Source organism: Pleuronectes platessa, chromosome 10 (genome assembly GCF_947347685.1).
Source record: "Pleuronectes platessa chromosome 10, fPlePla1.1, whole genome shotgun sequence".
Classification (NCBI taxonomy): domain Eukaryota; kingdom Metazoa; phylum Chordata; class Actinopteri; order Pleuronectiformes; family Pleuronectidae; genus Pleuronectes; species Pleuronectes platessa.
This window is the reverse complement of record NC_070635.1, coordinates 25,514,944-25,535,771: the sequence shown is the minus strand read 5'-3', so window position 1 is coordinate 25,535,771 and position 20,828 is coordinate 25,514,944. Positions and strand designations below refer to the sequence as shown.

Here is a 20,828-nt window from a genome sequence, read left to right as displayed (position 1 = left end):
TCCACAGCCTATTACAGGTGATGACCAGCACCTGCTCACTTCAAGAAAAAAGAAAACCTGAGGAAAGTAGCAACGAATTCCTCAGAGGGCACTTAGTTAAGAACTTATCACTCTTGCCAAGAGCAACACCAGTATATGCATGTAGCTCAATGGGGAGTGTGAACAATTTGTAAAGTTAGAATCTACCGAAAAATAAAAGAACACCAAAGCAACAAGCAATTCAAAAAGATGTTTAAATGGCATCACTTGGTAAGTGTGAGGGTCACTTGAGGGACAGCTGAAGGTTAGTCCTGGATGCCTTTCAGGGAAAATCATGCAGAGATTGCTGGGGAAATACAGTGAGTGTGTTACTTTGGAAGGCAACTTGAGGTGTTGCTCTGTCAAATCACTTTTCCGCCCAAGGATAACTGGCTTTACCCTGAGAGAAGCCACATTTCATGGCTATAAAGCGGCCTGAGTTATTTAAAGCCACTGATGACTTCAAAACCACGAGGGGAGCTTAGAAAACAGTCAAAAGCGCTCTGAAATGATTTAATAAAGTTTTGTGTTTAAGGAATCTGGGAAAATGGGGGTGAGGGCATTTGAGACCAAAGTCCTCATTGACTTGTCCTTATGTTTCTTAACAGGATGAATGGGTCTCGTCACAAATTTAATAGGAATTAACTTAATTAATCCAAATGCAGAATGGAGTATCAAAACCTTGGAGGAGTTGTCACTCCAACAGAGCAGCAGGTCAACACGAGCCTCTGCTGGGACCCTTGAAACAAGAGATAGGAAGCGGCTGCGTGCACATCAAAAATAATGGAGCATGAAGAAAGAACGAGCATTCAGTTGAAGCCTGCTTTGAGCTCAAAATCCACCAATTAAAGTGTTTTGTCATAGAATATGCAGATAAAATGGTTAAAATAGATGCACTTCAAAGGATTTTATTGGAGGCCAGTGAGATCCCAGAAGAGTCACCTCAACAGCTTTGAATGTCACAGGAATTACCATTAATACAGGCTTCACACGTAGGACTAGTAATCACATTGCCATGGCTGCTAAGACAAAGTTTGACCAAATAAATTCATTTCACTTCAGGTTTTAATGATCCTGACAGTTCGGGAACAGCTTTTAGTATGAAGCAACAAACAATTTTTAATGAGGCATACTGCATATAATGGTAAGAAGCTGTAACTAATAATAATGGTTGATAAATAATGTATTAATTCATTAGTCCCAGATCATTGATTGGTGTTTAAGAATATGAAATATAAAGCATAAAAAAGGTTGATTTATCATTTATCGCATTTTAAATGTCCAACTCCAGCTCAGTTTTGCTTTTGGACCTAATATTTGACAAATGCTCAGTTTTAAAAACACTGCGACAGTCATTCATATCTTCTTTTGATCACGTCGTGATTATTACAATGTTCTTTTTACCTGCTGTGACCAGCTATGTACAGACTATACAAGATTTGGCCACCAGACTTTTAACTGATGGGATCACATGCTGGAACGTCTTCATATTAAAGTATATTATACTTTAATATGTTTCATATTATACTTATGTATTTCATTGCATAGTTGGCCAAAACCAGGACATACCATTGCAGGGCTGTCAGTGTTCATCTCGATCTTTCCCTCGAAGGGTCCCCATGTGGTCCCCACTGGGAGCTGCTGCCGGGTGTGGATCCGACGCTCGCCATCTTTATGGAAGCCATCCAACTCTCCTAGAAACACAAGGGAACCCAAAGCAGTCAGCCATAGTGTTTTGTGTAGCAAGCAAGCTCCACATCAAATCTCAGTGACGTTCACTCATTGTCCTGTCCTCTCAAACCTCCATGTGCGATGACATTACTAACAAAACCCCTGCAGTAAACAGTGAAGGTTAAAGCTGAGCAGTTTCAGAGTGGATAAGCAAATCAAGTGAGCATCCATCTGATGTGGTTGCTCAGACACACGGCGCGCTAACCTTACTTGAAAGGTGTCTTGTGTTGAGATAATCTCTGTGAGACAGTGCAGGCCCGCTGCTACTAAGAGGAGAAGCGTATTCCTGCTGTTCCAGGAAGGTGGGGCCCTTGTTAGTGCTGTGCAGAGCTCCATCTAATTAACAGTGAGACCGGATGGTGCTGTTAGTTCTTCTGCTGCTCACCTCCCTGACAACCCCTGCTATCATATCGCAGAGATTCACTGCACTTGTTCAGGATGGTGATTAATCAAATAGTTATGATAAACCCCATGGCAGGCTATGACATAGTTTATGGAGAAGGCTGTTTTCTTGTTTATGAGTTTGAGTGTGTGTGTGTGTGTGTGTGTGTGAGTGAGTGTGTGCCTGTGTCTGTTTATGTCACAGAAGGTAAGTGAGGAAAGGAAGCAGCTCTCACCTATATATTTCCAAGTGGTTGCCTTGATGACACTAAGAGGTCTTGCTGTTGATGATTAAGACATCACTAAGTACAAGGTCTATTTAGAAACACTTCTGGATGCACAAAGTTCAACCAAATCAGACAAAGAGCATTTTCATAAGTTCTGAACAATGTCTAAGACTCTTTATTAAATGTGACCGTCTCAATCATTCAGTTGAATCATTGAGGTCAGAGATCAGGGTCTGCTACAAAACACGCTCATTGGTTTGACACACAACAGCCGGCTATATTTTACAGCACATACCCAGGCTTATAGTTATAATGTATTCTGATTCAAACAAACTCTACACGAGTTGTTAACATTGCATCTTTTTAACCTATTTGTTGACCGGTGGCTAATAGGTACTCAGGGCACTCGGTTCAAGCTGAATGGGATGAAGTGATCACTGAACTTTCTGACGCCTATGTGGTATAATGACCTATTCAGCCCCGCTCTACTCTGTAAATATCAGCCGTGTATCTTCAGCACGCTGTTCTGTCCGTCTGTTGTGCTCGTATGGAAATGTGCGCTTATGTGATCCTTCCCATGCATAAACATCGACCCTGTGTTATTTCCTGCGACAAATTATGCCTTGCTGATCATATACTCATCAGTGAGAACAATAAAAAGGTAAATGTCACCCATAATAAAATTCACTAGATTGCCTTTTGCTTCAGTTCGATACAAATTTCTTAGAAAAAAACCAATGAGACAGATTTTTGGTAATACTGCTGAGAAAATGCACGATTATTTTTGGAATAGACCCACAAACAAGAGAGTTGGGGCAGCTTCTCTTTTCCCCTGCTCTGAGTCCTCTCTCCATGTTCCTGCTGTTGCATGCTGTCTTCCCCGGTGCTGCAGTGGAAGGTGGGTAAGCTCATTACAGAGAAATAATTAAACATTGGTGCACAGCTGGTCGTCATCACTGAGAGCAACAGCCACCGCTTGACGCATTCTGTTTGTCCTCAGATAAGACCCACGGCCTTTAACCGCTTGGATGCAAGTTCCTGTTTAGCCCCGCTTGACACACACAGCTACAGTCGTCCCCAGCCAACAATTTTGATTCCTCTCCCCATTTCTTTCTCTTTTTTGGGGGGTGGGATGCTTTGAGTAAAAAGGGGGGTAACGGCTAGTGTAGGTGCGAGAAGAAGCGGGGGGGGGGGGGGGGGGGGGGGGGGATTCAATTTGTGCAGTTTGTGGTCCACCATGTCTAGGTGCCAGTTGTGTGCATCTCACACCAAATGTTGCCTGAGGACCTTGGCTCACAGATGGATTGTCACATCTGTTGCTGATCCTGGTGGAAGATCTCCACAAAAACACCCGTGGATGAATAATGACATCCCCTCGTAGACTGTCTGTATCCTCTCCGTATGAACACTAACAGGTTCGACTAAACATACAGATGCTTTTCTATTCTTTTCCGGACTAGTGACCATTATCATGAAGCCATTGTGAATTCAAATCTTTACAAAGTCTAAAATCCAAATTCGTATTACCTGCACTCATCACATGAACGTAGGGTAAAGACAGAAGTCGTGGAGTTTAACCCGTCAGGCTGCAAACAACAAACACAACCTGGTGGAAAGCTCCTGGTGGGCAATAAGGAGATTTAACAAAGCCAGCACCAGCGTTCTTCTCCTCATCCAGTTCTCAAATGCCACACACTTGGCAAAACATGAGCGCATGATGTGGCGTGAGAGCTCCTACCCCCTCCTGTGAATCCTAACTCTCCACCACCTTCACCCTTTACACCCCCCTCCCAATCACCACCCCCACACCCCTCCCTCGATAAGATCATCATCTGTCGCTAGACTCTAGGGTCTGTTCCTGCACTCCACAGATACTTGGCAGACCAAAGAATGTCCCTTTGTGTGGAGAGATCCTCCTCAGATAGCACCCAAGATGCTCCACGCTGGCATCTGTTTGTTTTTTTTCCTTCTCTTTTTAATGTGCGTATGTGTCTCCTGTCTCTCTTTTCTGTTATGGTGCGGAGGATCCTCATCTCTCCATTCAGTGGCATACGACTGAATGGTAATGAGTTTCTTCGTGGCACAGTGCCAGCCTGAAATAACTTCAAGAATAGGTGGGTCTATGGACTATTGACAGAGAGGGACCCTGAAAGAGGGGACCACTTTCTACTTACAAAAACATATATTGTAGAGTGAAACACTTTTCATCAATCTCCTTAGCAGGCGATTTTGCCTAATATGTCCTGTTTCGATTGGAAAATTTTTTCATATTCCACATTGTCTGACATCACACCAAAATATTCTATATAAGCTTGTTCAAGCTTTTCATTTAAACTAAATGATGTTTGCACTGATTACATGCTAAGGCTGCACCATACATTAAACGGGACAATTGTATTTAGATGATTCTTGTACATAAGTTAAACACATTTCTCTAGATCTTTGGTCTCATAGGTTGGTCATGTTTGCAATCTTTTAAAAAACTGCAGATCTCTACTGGAAATTTAAAAAAAAAATTGTCTTTACCTTATCATAACCCCACCCAACCTTTGTTGTATGTGGCACATTTCACAACAAATTACAAGTTACAAAATTAAATGATAAAATAAACACACCTTACAGAGATATAATGATGTGCACTAAATAGCACTTGATAAAAGTATTTATTTTTTATATAAATAAGTTTTTATAATTTAATATAATAATTATATAATACAGTATAATAATTGAAACAGACTTTGGTTATTTTAGGGCTGTCACATGTATTTCTTTCCCTTGATTATTCAGATTCATTCATCTTTCACTGAGAATGTTTCTATTAATGCACATGAAATGCAAGGCTTAATGCTCTTAATATAATTTCTTGTCCAGAATAAGATCTCTGCTAATTGTCAGAGATGACAAATGACATCATCAACTCACTGCTGCAGATTAACAATTGTTAAAGCAATGGCTGTGCTCCAGCTATTTTCACCATGAATTAGACAACTTCCAGTAAAATAAATTGCCTGCTGCACCAAAACACACGCTGATTATTGGCCCGGCTTATGGTTTACTTCACCTTTTATCACAAGTATATTAACAGTTAGGACACGTGATAAAGGAAACAAAGAATGCTGGAATAGAGACAAGTGGGAAAATATGCTGGAGCTTCACACAGCAGACAATCCCTGTTGATATCAAGCAGTACCTTTGAATCAAAGCAAATAAATGAGTGTTGTTCAAAGTTCAATAACCTGTGTGTGGCAGTTCAATGATGTCCTCCTGAAACCCAGTCATCTCCACAGATAGGCCGTGTTATAGAGCCAGCAAATGGGCTATAAATTAATATACTATGAGCGAGGCATATGGGGTGAAATGGAATGCACTGTATCAGTTCAACAAAAGGTGCCACATCTTTAAAGATAGATATGTGATATGGAATTTTCCAGCTGAAGGAGAAATGTCATAGAGCTTTGATAAGAGAGCAATGAACTTCTCCCCCTCCTCAAACTGCTATTATCAGGTCCCAGTGAGCAAAATGCATCATTTATAACCCACACCCCACAATATCATCTCAGAGAAAGGCGCTTGTTTTAAGACAGCTAAGAACCACCTCTCCTCCTCCCCCTCCCCTCCTCCCCCTCCAACCTCCTCACCCACCTCCTGCGCCTCGACCCATCGTAGCACGGCTCGACTGGGTGCTCATGGTCATAGACAGTGCGGAGAAAGTTGATTGTCCAAGTCTCCAGGCAACCACATGAGTTTGGCCACATGAGGTGGGGGCAGTGTGGGGTGATGGAGGGAGGGGTGATTCGGTGGCAGGATTCACCCCTTCAGATCAGGCTTGTTTTCAGGCAATGGACAGCTTGGGGGGAAAGAGTTAAACAAGTCTAGGGGATTAGGGCATTTCAGCTGTGACACTCCACACAGGCTGTGCAGGGGGTCGTTGGGGGGGGGGGGTTGTTGGGGGGGACCCTCTGAGGGAAGATTCCAACCTCCTTGTGGTATAGAGACCCAGCAATGCATATAAGTATTACTTTCAAAGATGCATCTAGAAATGCACAGGTTTCAACCCCAGGTGAGATAGTTGATATTCGATTCCTCCAACAAAACAAACTATATGTGAAATATTGAGCTTTAGAGGTGCTGGTGGATGGATTTTGAGGCTAGCTGTTTCCATCTGTTTCCAGTCTTAAACCTAAGAAGCTACCTGGCTGCTGGCTGTAGCCTAATGGGCAGGTATGAAAATGGTGTCCATCGTTTCATCTATCCCTCCAGGGAGAGATAACCACAACTTAAAAATTATAATAATAAAATAAAAAGGGAAAATCTTAATTCCAGCCCTGTAACAGGACTGTGACCACCTCCACATTCTTTCTTTCTGTCTGCAATGACATTGGAAAAAGGACTGAGGGTCCAAACATAACCCATGATTATGCTCAGACCATAATAAAGAAATGGGAAAGTTTAGAATACGACATTACACACACACACTCACACACAACTTGGTGCTGCAGTACATTATCAACAAGCAGACTGTTGTTTGGTGTCACTGAATGAATTGAAATATACCAGCTGTCAAGCACTCCATTCCATCAAGAGCCCGGCAAAGTTAGCAGCACGCCCGCTGACAACCATCTCTGAGACATCCATCTTTAGGGAGGCACTGCTATTTCTATTGATAGCATGTAAAGAGAGACAGCAAAACTTAAAGAATGACTGTCCTCAAGCCGAGATACCACCGTATCGCAGACAACATCTAGAGGACACACACCACTCCTGCTGGAATCTGATTACTTTAAATGCCTTTCTTTAAAATTTCACAACCATAAAAGGACATTACTGCACCTGAGTGTGTCAGGATGAATGAGTAATTGATGGCTTGTTCAGAGGGAATACATGTATCTGAGACAAAGTGCTGCAAGCTGCAGAAGCAGGGTGCAGTTCTGTCTGTTCAGCTCACCACTAAAACACAGCAATGCCGTGATATATTTATCAATAAGAAAATTAGGACTTCACTATAAAATATCAACACAAACAAGATTTTAGCAAGAAACACAAGTTAACATTGCTACCTTTGAGTCTTCATATTCTGTTGTTAATTCAGGAGGAGACTATTTTTAAAGTACTCCTGAATCTCCTCCCAAGTCAATTACCAGACTGCAACTTCCCCTGGGTAACGGGGAATTCTGTTTTTTCCTGGGTGACCTAGTTGTCTTTTGTGAGTAGGTTTTAGCCGGAGCAGTTTGACAGTCAACAGATAAGATGGATTAAGCTTTTTTTTTCATCCAGTTTTGATGTGAACAGCGTAAAAGCGGGTTAAATCATTGAGTTTCAGGAGTATTTTTAAATGCCTGGAGATACTGCGATAAAGGAGCTAAACCTAAGACTTGGGCTGGGAAGGTCAAGGTCGTGGCTTTGGAGAGCAGCTACCCAGTGACGGGGGCCAGCTCTCTCCTCTCTGGGAGCGAGCAGAGAGCCGCAGCCGAGCCCACCTCTCATCACTCCCAGAAAAGATACACGGAAGGAGTGAAACAAAATCCAGCGAGCTTGACGGGCGGCATCAAAGAGCAGCGCACCCTTGCTATGTGTGGGTGCCTCTGTGTGTGTGAGTGTGTGTGTGCGTAAGTGAGCATGTGTGTGAGGGTGGAGGGGTGTTGTTTGGTTCCTGCTTGCATTTGCATGCATGCATGAATGAGATGAGTGTGTATGTGCCTGCCTGTGTGTAAACACACTGTAAATTCTGGTTCCTCCATGAGCAACTAGCTCCATAATTATGTTTTGATTATTTGCGAGTACTAAAATAAAACAGCAATTAATCTGTTGATGTAAGACAGAAAATAGAAGTGCGACGTACATATTAAACAAGCATGTTTACAGAGTGATGCAACATTAAAACAAAATCACATTTTGAGGGTATAATTTGTACAACTCCCCACCACCGCCTCCCCCTGCCGCCCCCCTGAAACATGATCTGACGCATGCTTTACACACACACAGGAGTTGACAGCCGTACAATCACATGATGCAGCTCAGCCAATCCTCGATTCATTAGAATTCTTAAGCTTCGTGGTGACGATGCCACTTGAGCATATGAAAAGGTGAAGAGGCGACTGAAATAACAAACAAGTCAGTGCAATGCGCCGGGGTCAAACGCTGCGTGTAACATGTTTGTTTATCACATGTCACATCTGGTCAACACACGAGAGGTTTTTGGTCCGAAACATTTCTGAGGGGACATATTTAGACACATTTTTTGCGGACATCTATTCCCCCACTGCTCCTCATGTCGGTGACAGGGGAGAGTAATCCTATACACAGGCTGCTATTGTGAAATGAGAAACTAGCCTCCTTCACTGCCAGAGACCAGATGCACCTCTCTCCCTCTCCCTCTCTCTCTCTCTCTCTGTCCTAATCTGTAAACGACTTAAAGGAGCCTTATCTCCGGGCTCTTCTGCTTCATTTCATGCTTGATTTACTTTAATTTGTCTGATAGGGCACAAGGATTTGGAAATGGCCCATCTTTCGGTGGAAAATGTTCTGATTTTTCTCTGGCATTGTTATGTGGAGGTTTTTGACTTTTCTCTCCCCCTCTCTCCCTCTGTCACTCCTCCTCCTCCCTTTTCTCCATCTCCATCTCTCACACTCTCCTCTACCTCTCTCGCTCTTCCTCCCTCTCTCTTTCTTTCTCCATCATCTCTCTTTTTTTCTTTAGAAGGGGGGGGGGGGTTCTTCCTCCAGTGCAACAGTCTGTTTGAGTGCATTTATATTCAAGCTAACACAGCAGAAACAAGTTTTCCATGAGGTGTGATTTTGTGATGGGCGACAGCAACACTGGAGTCGTGTTTGCCTTTCAGATCCACATTGGGCACAGAGCAGCCGAGTGCTTCAAACCACAAAGATCTTATGTTTAAGTTAAGAGGCGACTGGCCCTACAGTTTTGCAAGTGGGTGAGCGGTTTGTGCTGATAAAGTTGCTCCACAATGAAGGACAGGGACAAGCGACATGTCTACAGATGCCTCGAGTTATTTTTCTGCCGGCAGCACTCAAGTGCTTGCATGACTGTCTGGCTGCCCCCATCACCAAGCCATTTTCCCCACTTCTATTTAGTGACTGAATGACAGCAGAGGCAGTGAGCTATGATTAGAGAGAAGCTCATATCTTACCAGATCCTGAATAATCTCCATCCCCTCCCACCAATGAGGAAGGCGCGGAGGCGGCAAGAAGTAGAATGGGCAGAGGTGTCCTGATGTAAAGAGATGTCATATACTGAGGCTGAGGAGGTTCTATTTTGTCTGATTCATCTGAACACTGGTCTTAATCAATGAGAAGTTTACATTCAAATCTGTGCAAGGAAAAGAGGATAAAAAACTGAAAACCTGCCTTGTGATAAAGAGATCTACTTATGTTCAACAGTTTAAGTCATTGTCAGCTGCTGGTTACATGATGGCATTTAGAAAAAAATTTAGATTTCAATTTCCCATACCCAGTGACATCAAACGTCAGCGACCCCACCTCCAAACACAATGTGCATAAATAAATGGTTAACTACACACACATACAAGAGCACAGAGGAAGAAACAGGGAGGCGATTGAAATTCATCTCACAGCCTGAATTTACTTAACTGCGGGTCTGTGCACGGTGATAAACGGAGTGATGATCCGGCAACACGTCTTTATCCATGCTTTGCTTTAATTAACAGCGGCTTGTTTGTTGAAAAGATGATTAATATGCCAATGAAAATTGCATAATTGAATACCACAACACTCGCACAATCAGGGAGGTACATGCCATTTTTTATTAACTTTTTATTATCATTATTATTGCTATTATTTGGTATTTTAATTCACTTGACAAGTGGGCCCCACCCTCCCCCCACCACATCTAAACAGGAAAAAAAAAAAAGCAGAAGGAGGTAGAATTGGCGTGACCAGCGGGCCAAGCTGGGCCCAGCTGTTCATCTCCAATGGGAGGCCTTCACATGCAGGGGCACTGTTCGGATATCAATACCTATCAGTGTGAAGGCTACACATGCGTGTGTGTGTGAGAGTGTGTTTGTGTGTGTGACTGTGTGTGTGTGTGTGTGTGTGCGAGACAGAGAGAGAGAAAGGGCTAAGAGAGAGTAGGGGTTCGGGTTTTGAGAGAGATGTGGTTTGGATGGGACTGAGTGCATTCTTATGGCCGAATAAGAATGTAAAGAAAATTGAACGAATGTCATGCATACGAAACGAAGCACTATCTGAAGCTCTTGCATCCAGATTTTACAGAAAGCTTGGCAAATTCATGCATGAAAAAAAAAACTACAAACCAAAGTCACCCAATCACACTTTGTATTGTTTTATTTAAAAAAAGGCCAAAAGAAAAATTAAGTAAGTTTCAGTTGAGCAATCCAGAGTTTACCCAGTATTATATCCCCTATAGCACAGCCTGCACGAGCGTCTCCATGTTAATGTTGAATACACACATCAAAAATTCAACCAATTACAATGATACCTCTTAGAAAAACGTGTGCAGCTACAGCCCCTGGGAGGCGGGATGCAGAACAAACATATTCAGAGAGCTAAAGAAAGACGCAATGGGTGTCAAGTCCCCGGGGGCAGAAGCACCACCAGCAGCCGCGCTTTAACTCAGCCTCAGATTTAGCAACAGCTCTCATTTTCCTCAGAATTCTTTCGACTTCCTTGTGTTAAAATAGTAATCGCAGTAAAAAGATAGTATTCTAAATGGACACAAATTGGCCTGAAATGCAGACAAAGTGGCTGGGAGTGAATTATCTTATTAAGGGAATTCTCAGTGTGCTGTACATCCCATGTATCCACACAAAACAAGAACTGAATATAGTGACATCTCCCTCGGATGATAAGAACAGTGATTGCATTTTACCCTATTTTAGATTATATAACTAACAACCATGAAGCTCCTTCATAAAGCCTCTTAGTATAGCGGATCAGTGACTGAATTTGCATCAAGGCGATGCAGCAAAGGAGTACAGTAATTTGTCTAATCTCTTGTTGCGTATTTCATCATTATAATCACACATTTGTGAGTTTGTGAGTGTGCCATGTGTGTGATGTTGAGGCACAGTGTTTTCTCTGCACACAGGTGATCCATACAGTAAAAAAGAAGCCTTCATCAACCTATCCTAGGAAATAAAATTATTTGGAAAAAGACAGACAATGTTTGCACATGGCACTTGGATTGCAATTTAATTTTACATCACTCAAGGCCCAGAACTTACAGGGAGGCTGATGATGGACTTTCATCATCAGTATCAGCAATCTGAGTGTCATTCATGTTTTGTGAGACTTGTCAGAAAACTTTGAATAAACCACTGGAGCAGCGAGATAAAAACCTTCCTTTTCTGAAAGGAGAATTGCCATGATGCACGTCCAAATTTCTTGATTACAAGACGGAGGGGGAGAAAAAAAACACATAAAACCTCGAATGAAAGCCTGCGCTGAAGGTTTTCAGTTTGCTGATATAACAGTCAAGTGTGTCTATAAGTCTACTTAAAACGCTTAGGTATCAGTGGAGACAGCTGCGACACCCTCGTCTTATGATTCTGTCGAGACAGTACACTATCAAACCTTTCATACCGTTCCCAAGCTACATTTCCGGTGACAAAAGCTTTGCGAAAGCCTCCTGAAGGATTCATCTATATCCTAATATTTCCAATCCAATTTAACTGGAGCAGCCGGAGTGGTCTGAGCACCAGTTTACGAATCTTTGCTTTCCAAGACTCTGTGTGCTGAAGGCTTGAGGGGTTCAATCAATGGTGCTTTGATCTCGGCTGGAACCATAATTATTTAACATTGTTACAAGGATTTCTCTAATCCATCCTACCATTAAATCCCTTTACACCCTCATCTTCCGCAGCCTAATCTGCATCTGGGTGCTCCGTTTGTCTCTCTCCCTCATTTCAGCTCGCCCCTCCTTTCTTGACGACACCCTGACTTTATAATGGACTTAGGCACCGAGTTAGAAAATGCCTTATTTACTGAGAGCAACCTGACAGACCTGTCCTCAAATGGAATGTCGTTACTCAAGAACTTCAAAGTTTTCCTCTGTGGTTGAGTTTTGGTCAATTCACTCTCAGTTCATTTGGGGCCAAATGTTGAAACTTAACTGCTTATTGCAGTTTGAGGAGCTGTATTAATCAGACCCTGTAACCGTCTTGTACGACCTTCATTTTTAGTATTTTCCCGTTTTCCACTAAGTTTAGTTAGATGGACTGAGGGAATTTCAAAGTTCAGGTGACTGATGCCCAAAGGTTTAATCCCATCTGTTTATTTCGCTGATCACTTTGACTTCCAACAAAAAACAGCCCACTGTCCTTTTGCAAATATTTGCATGTCTGTGTTTCACCACGATATAAATAGCAGCATGGGCAACCGCAAACATTTGTTGAGGCACCTGCCACACTATCGTGGCCATCTGGTCCTCCAGTTCTCCTACTATGACATATGTGCATTAAACCCGAAACGGTTATTGTTTTTTTCTTCCTTTTCTTTTTTTTGGGAGACTGGAAGAAGATGGATTGGTCACAGACCCTTTTGGGTTGGCTGGAGTCAAAAATGAAATTCAAGAGTTTTTACATCTGAGTGAAGCTGCGTTTTCAGCTTGTGCCTGTTTGATGTCTTGAAAGGGGAAGGAAGGGGGTCCATAGAAGCTTTTCAGGGTGGTGTGTGTGTGTGTGTGTGTTTCGGGGGGGCGAGTTCTTTTTGCTTGTGCTCCGTCTGTGTCTGACCGTCAGGTAGATTCTCAGATGGCCGCTCCTTCAGCTGACCCCTGTCTTGCCCTGGCTGCTGCCCAGCTGGCACCGGGAGCTGAGCAAGCCGGGCCAGGCCAGCCATCAGGGAAAGCCAAGAGAGGAGATTTGTGGACAAGGTGATCATATCGCTTCACTTACCGCTCTGTCACACTCATCTCCTCCTACTGCATCTTCTCCTTAACTGTGTGCAGTATTTTCAGCGAGCTTGCTGCAATATCTCAGATCCTAATGTCATCGTGTACGATGCCAAGGCAGCAATGCGCAATTATTTATTATGTGAAGTTACAAAATAGATTTTACCCATCAAGGATGGGGGATTTAGAGTTTTAACACCTCAGCAGCCAACGGGCAGATATGGTCACATAAGCCCCTCTGCAAAGTAATGTTTTCTGTTGTGCTTTTACTCTTACAGATAGTATTGGTGGAAAGCAACCCATGCTTTCTGTGAATGATATTTGTTGAAGAAGATAGAGATCGCTTGAATTCAATATCAAATTCAATAATAATAATAATTGTAGTTTGAAATGTTGTCTCTAATGTGCTATGCATTAGCATGTCAGTATAAGTCATTAGAATGGTCGAGCTGATTTCACTGACTGAGTAATACACTGTGTGACAAATAAACTAAAACATTAGGTGGGAAATCAGTGGAAGGCCCTTTAAAAAATGTAATAACTGGAATTTCCACTACATTGGATAATAAAGTTGTATTGCATTGTACTGCTGATAAGACAGAAACTCTGGCTAATGCTGCTACAAATAAATATATTACTTGCACAATATATTCATCTGTGCATGCTGCAGATAAATAGGTTGACTGCCCCTTTAATAACGCTTTAATTTTGCAAAGATAATTTCCCGCTGGGGCTGACAGTAAAGTTCTATTGTGTTGTCCTGTAGTGAGAGATAGTTGTAAAGTCTTGATGAGCCTGAAGCCCTGAATAAAACCGCTGTTGATAAATACCTCCCATGCAGAATTGTCGTCATTTGTACATGTTGCATTACAATGAATTCTTTCTGAACTGTGCAGCGTCCATCAGGTATATCTTAAATCTGAACAGTGGTGGTAAAATACTTCATGGACAATATCAACTTGTTATCTTGTTTCTTTGTCAACTAGCTGAGATCGTAGACAGACTAATGCATGAATAAATACCGCACGAAACTAAATTCTGCTTAACAGAATAGAAGAAATGGCAATGATCGTAATAACAGGGCTCTTAACAAACCCTGGCTTTCCATGACTTTTATGAGGGGGTGTGGTTTACATGAGCAAGCATTGAGATAAGGCTGAGAACAAGTTCATTAGCAGAGTTAGCTAGCTAACGCACGCCATTCCCAATTAGCCTAGAGGAGAGCGAGTGTGAGAGAATGAGAGACTCAGATTCGTATCATCGCTGCTCCATGAAAATGAATAGAATAGCACGACGCACTATCTCCCAAATCAGCGGCTGATTGCGGAACATCCGTGACGAGAAATGAGCACGAGACAGAAGATCAGTGTGCAGATTTGCTTAAGGACATAGTCGCAGAGACGAGCGGAGAGAAAGGGAAACTCACTGGGTGTTCCACATCAGAGACCCGGCGCTCTGAACAACAGAGAAGAGCCAGCTATCAGATTAATAGTGAGTCATTCAGTGCGGTTCTCTGCTGTACCACAGAGAAAGACAATCACAGAACAGGGGGCAATCGCGGACAGCACTTGACATGAGCTACTAAAGTGGAGATGAAATGCAGGGACAAAAAAAAGTTCAATTACAGGATGTAGATTGTAAAGGCTTTTGTTGTTACTCAGCAAAAGGGAAATGGTATGGAGGTGCTTCAATAGAATCACCAAAGCAGGTGGGCATGTTCCGAGTTAACCCACCTCATTAAAAGGCTTCACTCTCTTTTTATGTTAACGGCCATTACACATCCTATTCAGATGCACACACGCGCAGTGATTAAAAATTATCTGTTGGTGATCATAATCACACCTGCTTAAACTTAAGCCAAAGAATAACAAAGAACTTTTGAATGCCGAACTATCAGAACATTTACAAAGAGATTAAAGGGTAGACAGTCTCTAACTAAATAAATTTGCTTTTAATCGCTATGAACAGGAAGTCATGTCATTTCCAGCGTCCCTATCTGATTGTCTGATTCCGCTCTTTATTCAAATTATAACATGCCCATCTGACTTTTGCAGCACAATGGGAAAAATTAAAAAGGGAAATGACCTTTCGTGGCAGCCATGATGGGAGAGTGAATGGCATTATTATGCGCCAAGATTAATTTCTGCCCACTCTATGCTGCCCATTGAGAAAACAGAAGAGAGGCGCGAATGCCTCAGTGTAAGTCACTCACTAATTGGTTGGTATATCATAGCGATGTCGAGAAATGTACATAAGAGGTAACAAGTTGATTAGGAACATGTTTTCCTATGGTAATCCTGACTGCAGAGATCAAGCCTGTGCACATCCACCACAGAGTGTATCAAAGCACGTCTCTTAAAGTTGGATGCACACCAGACTTGAGGACTCAGTGCTGAAGTCCTGCGATTGGATGTCACTTGATAACTTGGAAGGCTGTGGTTTAGTAAAAACATGAAAATGGACATCATGTCTCACACCGCCTCCTCTGCAGTTCAGCCATCCTCACCGTGAGCAAGATACACTTCACTCCCAGGAAATCCAAGTCTCCCTCCTCTCTCTGCCTCCGCTGCCTGTCCAGCAGCGAGTTCCTGAGCCTCTAATTCTCATTCTGATGGCTAAGTAGAAGAGGGACGTATAATTACAGTCAGTAATACATCTACTCATGCTACAGCCATCCCTTCTTTTCAAAGGAGTATTTTTAAGCTCAGCATTTTCTTGCCCAAAAGGGGCCTTTTCCCGCATGTGATGCCTTCTTTTTGTCACGGCCCCCATAGTTCTGAGCTGACCCCCTCAGCCCTGTCTCCTGACTGATCACAGTGATGGTTTATTACTGTCGTCCCAGCACTCTTATCTTTAGCCAGCAATGCTCATTTCCTTCCCCAGATTTAAATGCAAATGTGAAATTTAATGATAAATGCATTATCTGATAGGTGCGATAACACTGATTCACTGTCAGTATAAAATACACACCCCGGGGGGCTTCAAGCTAGCGAGCATAACTTGCCCAAATCCACTTTTTTCTCCCTTTTTCTCTCTCTCTCTCTTCCCTTTTCAAATCTCTTCTTTCTCTCCTTTTTTTCTTTTACAAATGCATATACCTGCAACAAAATCTCGAGGTCATTTTCTGCATTAAAAATGACTCATATTTTGTGTGGTCAGCAGTGTGTGTGCTTGCTGTTGCTGAGCAGTAATTGCTGAGCAACACTCTTGTTCAATGTATTATCCATCACGTTGATGAAGTTGCGTTTAGTAAGAGACCAAAACAAGATGAAAAAAAAAAACCTGTTGTAAACTGCAGTGAAAAACAGTGTCTGTTTTATATTACCGGATTCCTTAAAAAAGAAACCTGCTTCTTTGATCCAGCAGATATTTGCAATATGGTGCTGTTAATGGAAAAGTGTGTATGTATACATTTAAGTAGCATTCTATATTGAATGTAGACATCTACCTCATTTCTCCCCAAGACTTAGAAATCTCCTGTTGCTCATTTTGTATATGCAAAGCCAAAATCAACATCTTACCTCCCCCTATGCAACATGCATTACAGTTAAGTTATATTAACTTTGCCTGGTGGCCCCTGGAGGATGTCTAGGAAAGTGACAAGATTTGTTCTTACTTGGACCATCCCATTCGTCCGGGCCCACTGCAGCATGTCGGGTCTTCTCCCCCTGTGTGTCCATCTCCGACTCGCCTGCTTGTCGGTTGTCATCTTCCTCTCCTGCAAGACAGAAAATAAAATAAAGGTCCGTCAAGCACAGATGACACAAAGTGAATCGCACTCAAGCCAAATTTAATGTTTGAGATACCTAATTTAATTAACCACAGCAATGTGCTGTCTGATGGACTTTTGATATTATCCCAGCAAAAATTTAGAGCTCTTTCCTGTAATATTAGAGTGTGCCTTTATCAAATGTTGTGTGGCTATTGTGAATGTACTGTTGGGCTTTGTGTGTATATGTAGTTCTATTTGTGTACGTTTGCTGTGAGCTCACCAGGCCCAGCTGCACACTTTTATGTGAGACAAGCTCCTGTGAGTACTTGCAGGAACAGGAGGAAGCCCGATGGAACAGGAAGGAAAGCAATGTGTGGGAGAGAGGTGGCTATTTATTACCTTTTGATCTATTGTGGAGCAAGCTAGAGTGTGTGTTATAGGATGTAGGGCTGATTTACAGTCTCGGGGCTCACACAGACCAGGCTAAGGGATATTTGGGTATCTCTCTCCTGGATGTAAGTGTGTAAAGACCTTACTTAACACACTCTGCCTCTTAGTGTGCAGCCGTATCACTGACAGCAGAGCCTGTTGAGCATTCGTAGATGCACTTAATGGAAAGAAATTATAATTAAAAATGTTTTAGCAAGTCTACAGTAAGCACAGTATGTACTCAAAGTTTACAAGCACATAAATCAGTGCTTCGTAGGTGTCCCTAGCGTGGTGCTCTAAATAAATCTGTTGTGGCCGACACAGTGGTTGAGCGGAGTGTGTCTCGGAGCTGGGACAAACCTGCTTGGGGGGGTGTGGTGGTAGTTTGTGGAGGAACATTTCTTTCACTTTTGTCACCATATCATTTTCAGCCCTTTGATGTTTTAAACCCAATCATGAACTTTCAAGGACAGGCCTGGATTACCACAATGGATTACTACACTTCATACACTACAAAAGTGCTGGGAATGTGCAGTTATTATATGTAGAGATTTAGGGAAGACAATATAATTTTAAGATGTGCTTTAGATGGGACTTATTTAAAAAGACATCAGACCTAAGAGACACATACACGCTGTTACCACACGGCTGTTTACCACACGGCTGTTTACCACATCTGAGAGTGATAGCATTTCAGAATAGTAGGTCATCACATTTCCAGTGACAACTGTCAGTAGTACATTCCTGCATCCTATGTCCTCAGGTTAATCTCCAGATCAAGCACACACACACACTTGTTTAGCTTTTTTTATTTATTTATTTTTTGACAGGGCTCACTTCAAAGAAAGCAGAAAAATGTTGCCAACAGGAGGTCAGCTTTCTGCCTCGCTCTAAAAGAAGAGGTGTGTACGAAGAAAAAAAGTAATACTGCCAGAGAAGTCTGCAGAAATGTCCTACTTACAGTACATGAGGTCATTATGACCCAGTTTTGCTTATGCAAGTGTCTGCTTGGGCTGGCGATTTCTCCCCCAACTCCTCCTCTCTCCCAGTATATTATCAGGGAGCCCACTCAACTAAATTCCTCCACTATTTATTGCTGGGCCTGGAGAACCTCTTTAGCATACTAGGCTCGTATTATGACGAGGATAACAAAGGCGTATATCAACAGTTCCTTCCAATGGAGCGGAGTTTAAAAAAGCTGGCGAGATAACATTAAAGGCACTACCTTGATCTCAGGCGAACATGTTAAGCCCTCTAACGAAACGTATTGGAAGTGTTTAATTACAGCCCGGGAAATGAAGCTACAAGATGATTCCTTAATTAAGCAGTGATTAAGGATTTTCTGCCGTCTATGTAACACAGTTTGCAATGCATTTTAAACACAATCGCCCCGGCAACCTCACAAGGGAACAATGTCACAGGGCTTTGATGAAGTTTCCTGCACAAATGTCACAAGGAAAAAACAGAGCAGAGGAAGAAGTGCTGGAGCAGCACTTGTTTGCTTACAGAACAGTTTGATAAAACCCAGAATACAAAGAATATGGAGACCTATTATTACGTTTTCATATGAATTTTCACCTTTCTGATTTAAAAATAAATTGATCTAAGTGCTACATTTAACACACACAGGTCTACTATAGGAAATAGAGACTTTTTTATCGTTTGAATTGAAACCCTCTGCAGTCTTATCAAGGGAGACAGATTGTCAGAGATCATCCTCAACATTATCGCCTAGATCATAATTTACATCTGGCTGAGATTCCTTTTCCTCCGCAATCAAACGGAGATACTTAAGGTTGAGCGAAGGAAGGCTGAGGAGAACAGAATGGACGGGGAGGGCTGGGGAGGCGAGATGGCCTGCTGGGTGCAAGGTTGGCGGGCATGCAAGAGGAGCCAGTGAGCTGTTAAAATCAGCCCTATCGCTGCTCTATCAAAGGACAGCTCTCTAGCCAAATCGCAGTCGCACGCAGCGTGCCACACATTCAGGTCAATAAGCTTATAGGCGATTTACACAAACAGTTCCTCGAGCAAGGTAGCAACAATGTCATATTGGCTTTTTCTCTCCCTTTTAGCATTGTATCTGCCAAAGAAGCCCTTGAAAATGTCAATCTCCGGCATGTGACTTTAAGGAGCCCTGAGAGCTCTAATCCTGACCACTGAGTCTAGAGACAGGTCGCACTTTCTGCAAAATAGAGTATAAGTGGTTTTAAATCTTCGTATGGGATTGCACAGTTCTATGTGTTACTGCGTTCTAGACTCAGTGACTTGAACCCACTGCCACTTTTTTACATTACATTTCATTTCATTACTTTTCTGAAACCCATACCAATCTTGCTACTGTTGGAGCTCAGAATGTAATTTTATGTGTGTGTGTGTGTGTGGGGGGGGGGGGTTCCCCCAGCAGTGGTAGTGTTAGTCAGTTGATATTGCATATTTGGTTGTTGATGCAGATTATGCTGCAACAGATAAAGTAAATTCCAGGAAGCAACCTTTTTCACCAAAGTCAAGCATAGCTGTGAGACTTCTCTGCTATCTGAAAAATAGGTTTGAATTGCTTGCAATTTGTGGCAGGCAGAGCACTCCAATGGAGGGAGGCTATTAGTGAAATGCTTTGCCACTGTCTCTTTAAATGCCAATAAATTCCCATCATTACAAATCTGGCAGTTTTCCTCCCTGTCTGCAGCCTGGGTCTTTATCTCGCTCTGCCTCAGTCTCTGAGCATGTAGATCTGGCCCAGTTAGATTGTCATACTTAACAAACATTAATGATTAATTTCCTCCACTGAGTCAAATGGGGCTAAAGGGATGACTCGATTCATCTTATCGCACCACAAATTAGCATTTCCCCATATTCTCCAGCATCAACTGTGCATTAAAATTCCACATTTACCATTCTAGGCACTGGCAGCAGTGGCAAAAGAGCCAAGGAGATATTCCTCCTCTGTTGCTGGAGATTCTGATTACTTCCTTGTTACACAAAGAGTGGCATAATTAATTCTGCACTTTCTGTTTGTTACTGTAAGGCTCTGCCTGCTGTGGTTCAAATTACCCACTGAGAGGTTATTTGAAGGGTCAAGGTGGGTTTGTTCGTCAAAATGTTGACTGCGGAGTCCTGAGCTCTCACTTGTCCCTTCTGCTGTGATAAAATGTTTGTCACTACACTGTAGCTCTGTAATTTAACATGAGCGGTGCAGAAGAGTGCACATTTTTACATTTAGCTGCCCTTGATGTATCCTGACACTCACTCAATAGACACTCACTATAGCAACAAAATCGAGCAGTTTGAGCTTAAAATGTTCATGTTATCTATCTCAACAAAAATATGTTTTACATCTAGAATCTGACACACATTAAATGACATGTAAATTTACTGTCAGAGCTAACTAAGGAAGTCATTTGTCATCAGACAACACTTGGAACGCAGAGAGGGAACAGCTTGTGGC

At 42.4% G+C, this 20,828-nt stretch overlaps 1 protein-coding gene across 1 annotated transcript in view; it reads right to left on the bottom strand.

Moving 5' to 3' along the window:
• zfpm2a (zinc finger protein, FOG family member 2a) overlaps window positions 1-20,828 on the bottom strand; it is a 122,716-nt gene that overhangs the window by 58,357 nt on the left and 43,531 nt on the right. Inside the window, exons 3-4 of the mRNA XM_053432048.1 lie at window positions 16,862-16,963; window positions 1,588-1,712 (exon numbers count right to left, since the gene is read on the bottom strand). Of these exons, the coding sequence (XP_053288023.1) occupies window positions 1,588-1,712; window positions 16,862-16,963 (227 nt within the window). The remainder of the gene's footprint in view (window positions 1-1,587; window positions 1,713-16,861; window positions 16,964-20,828) is intronic.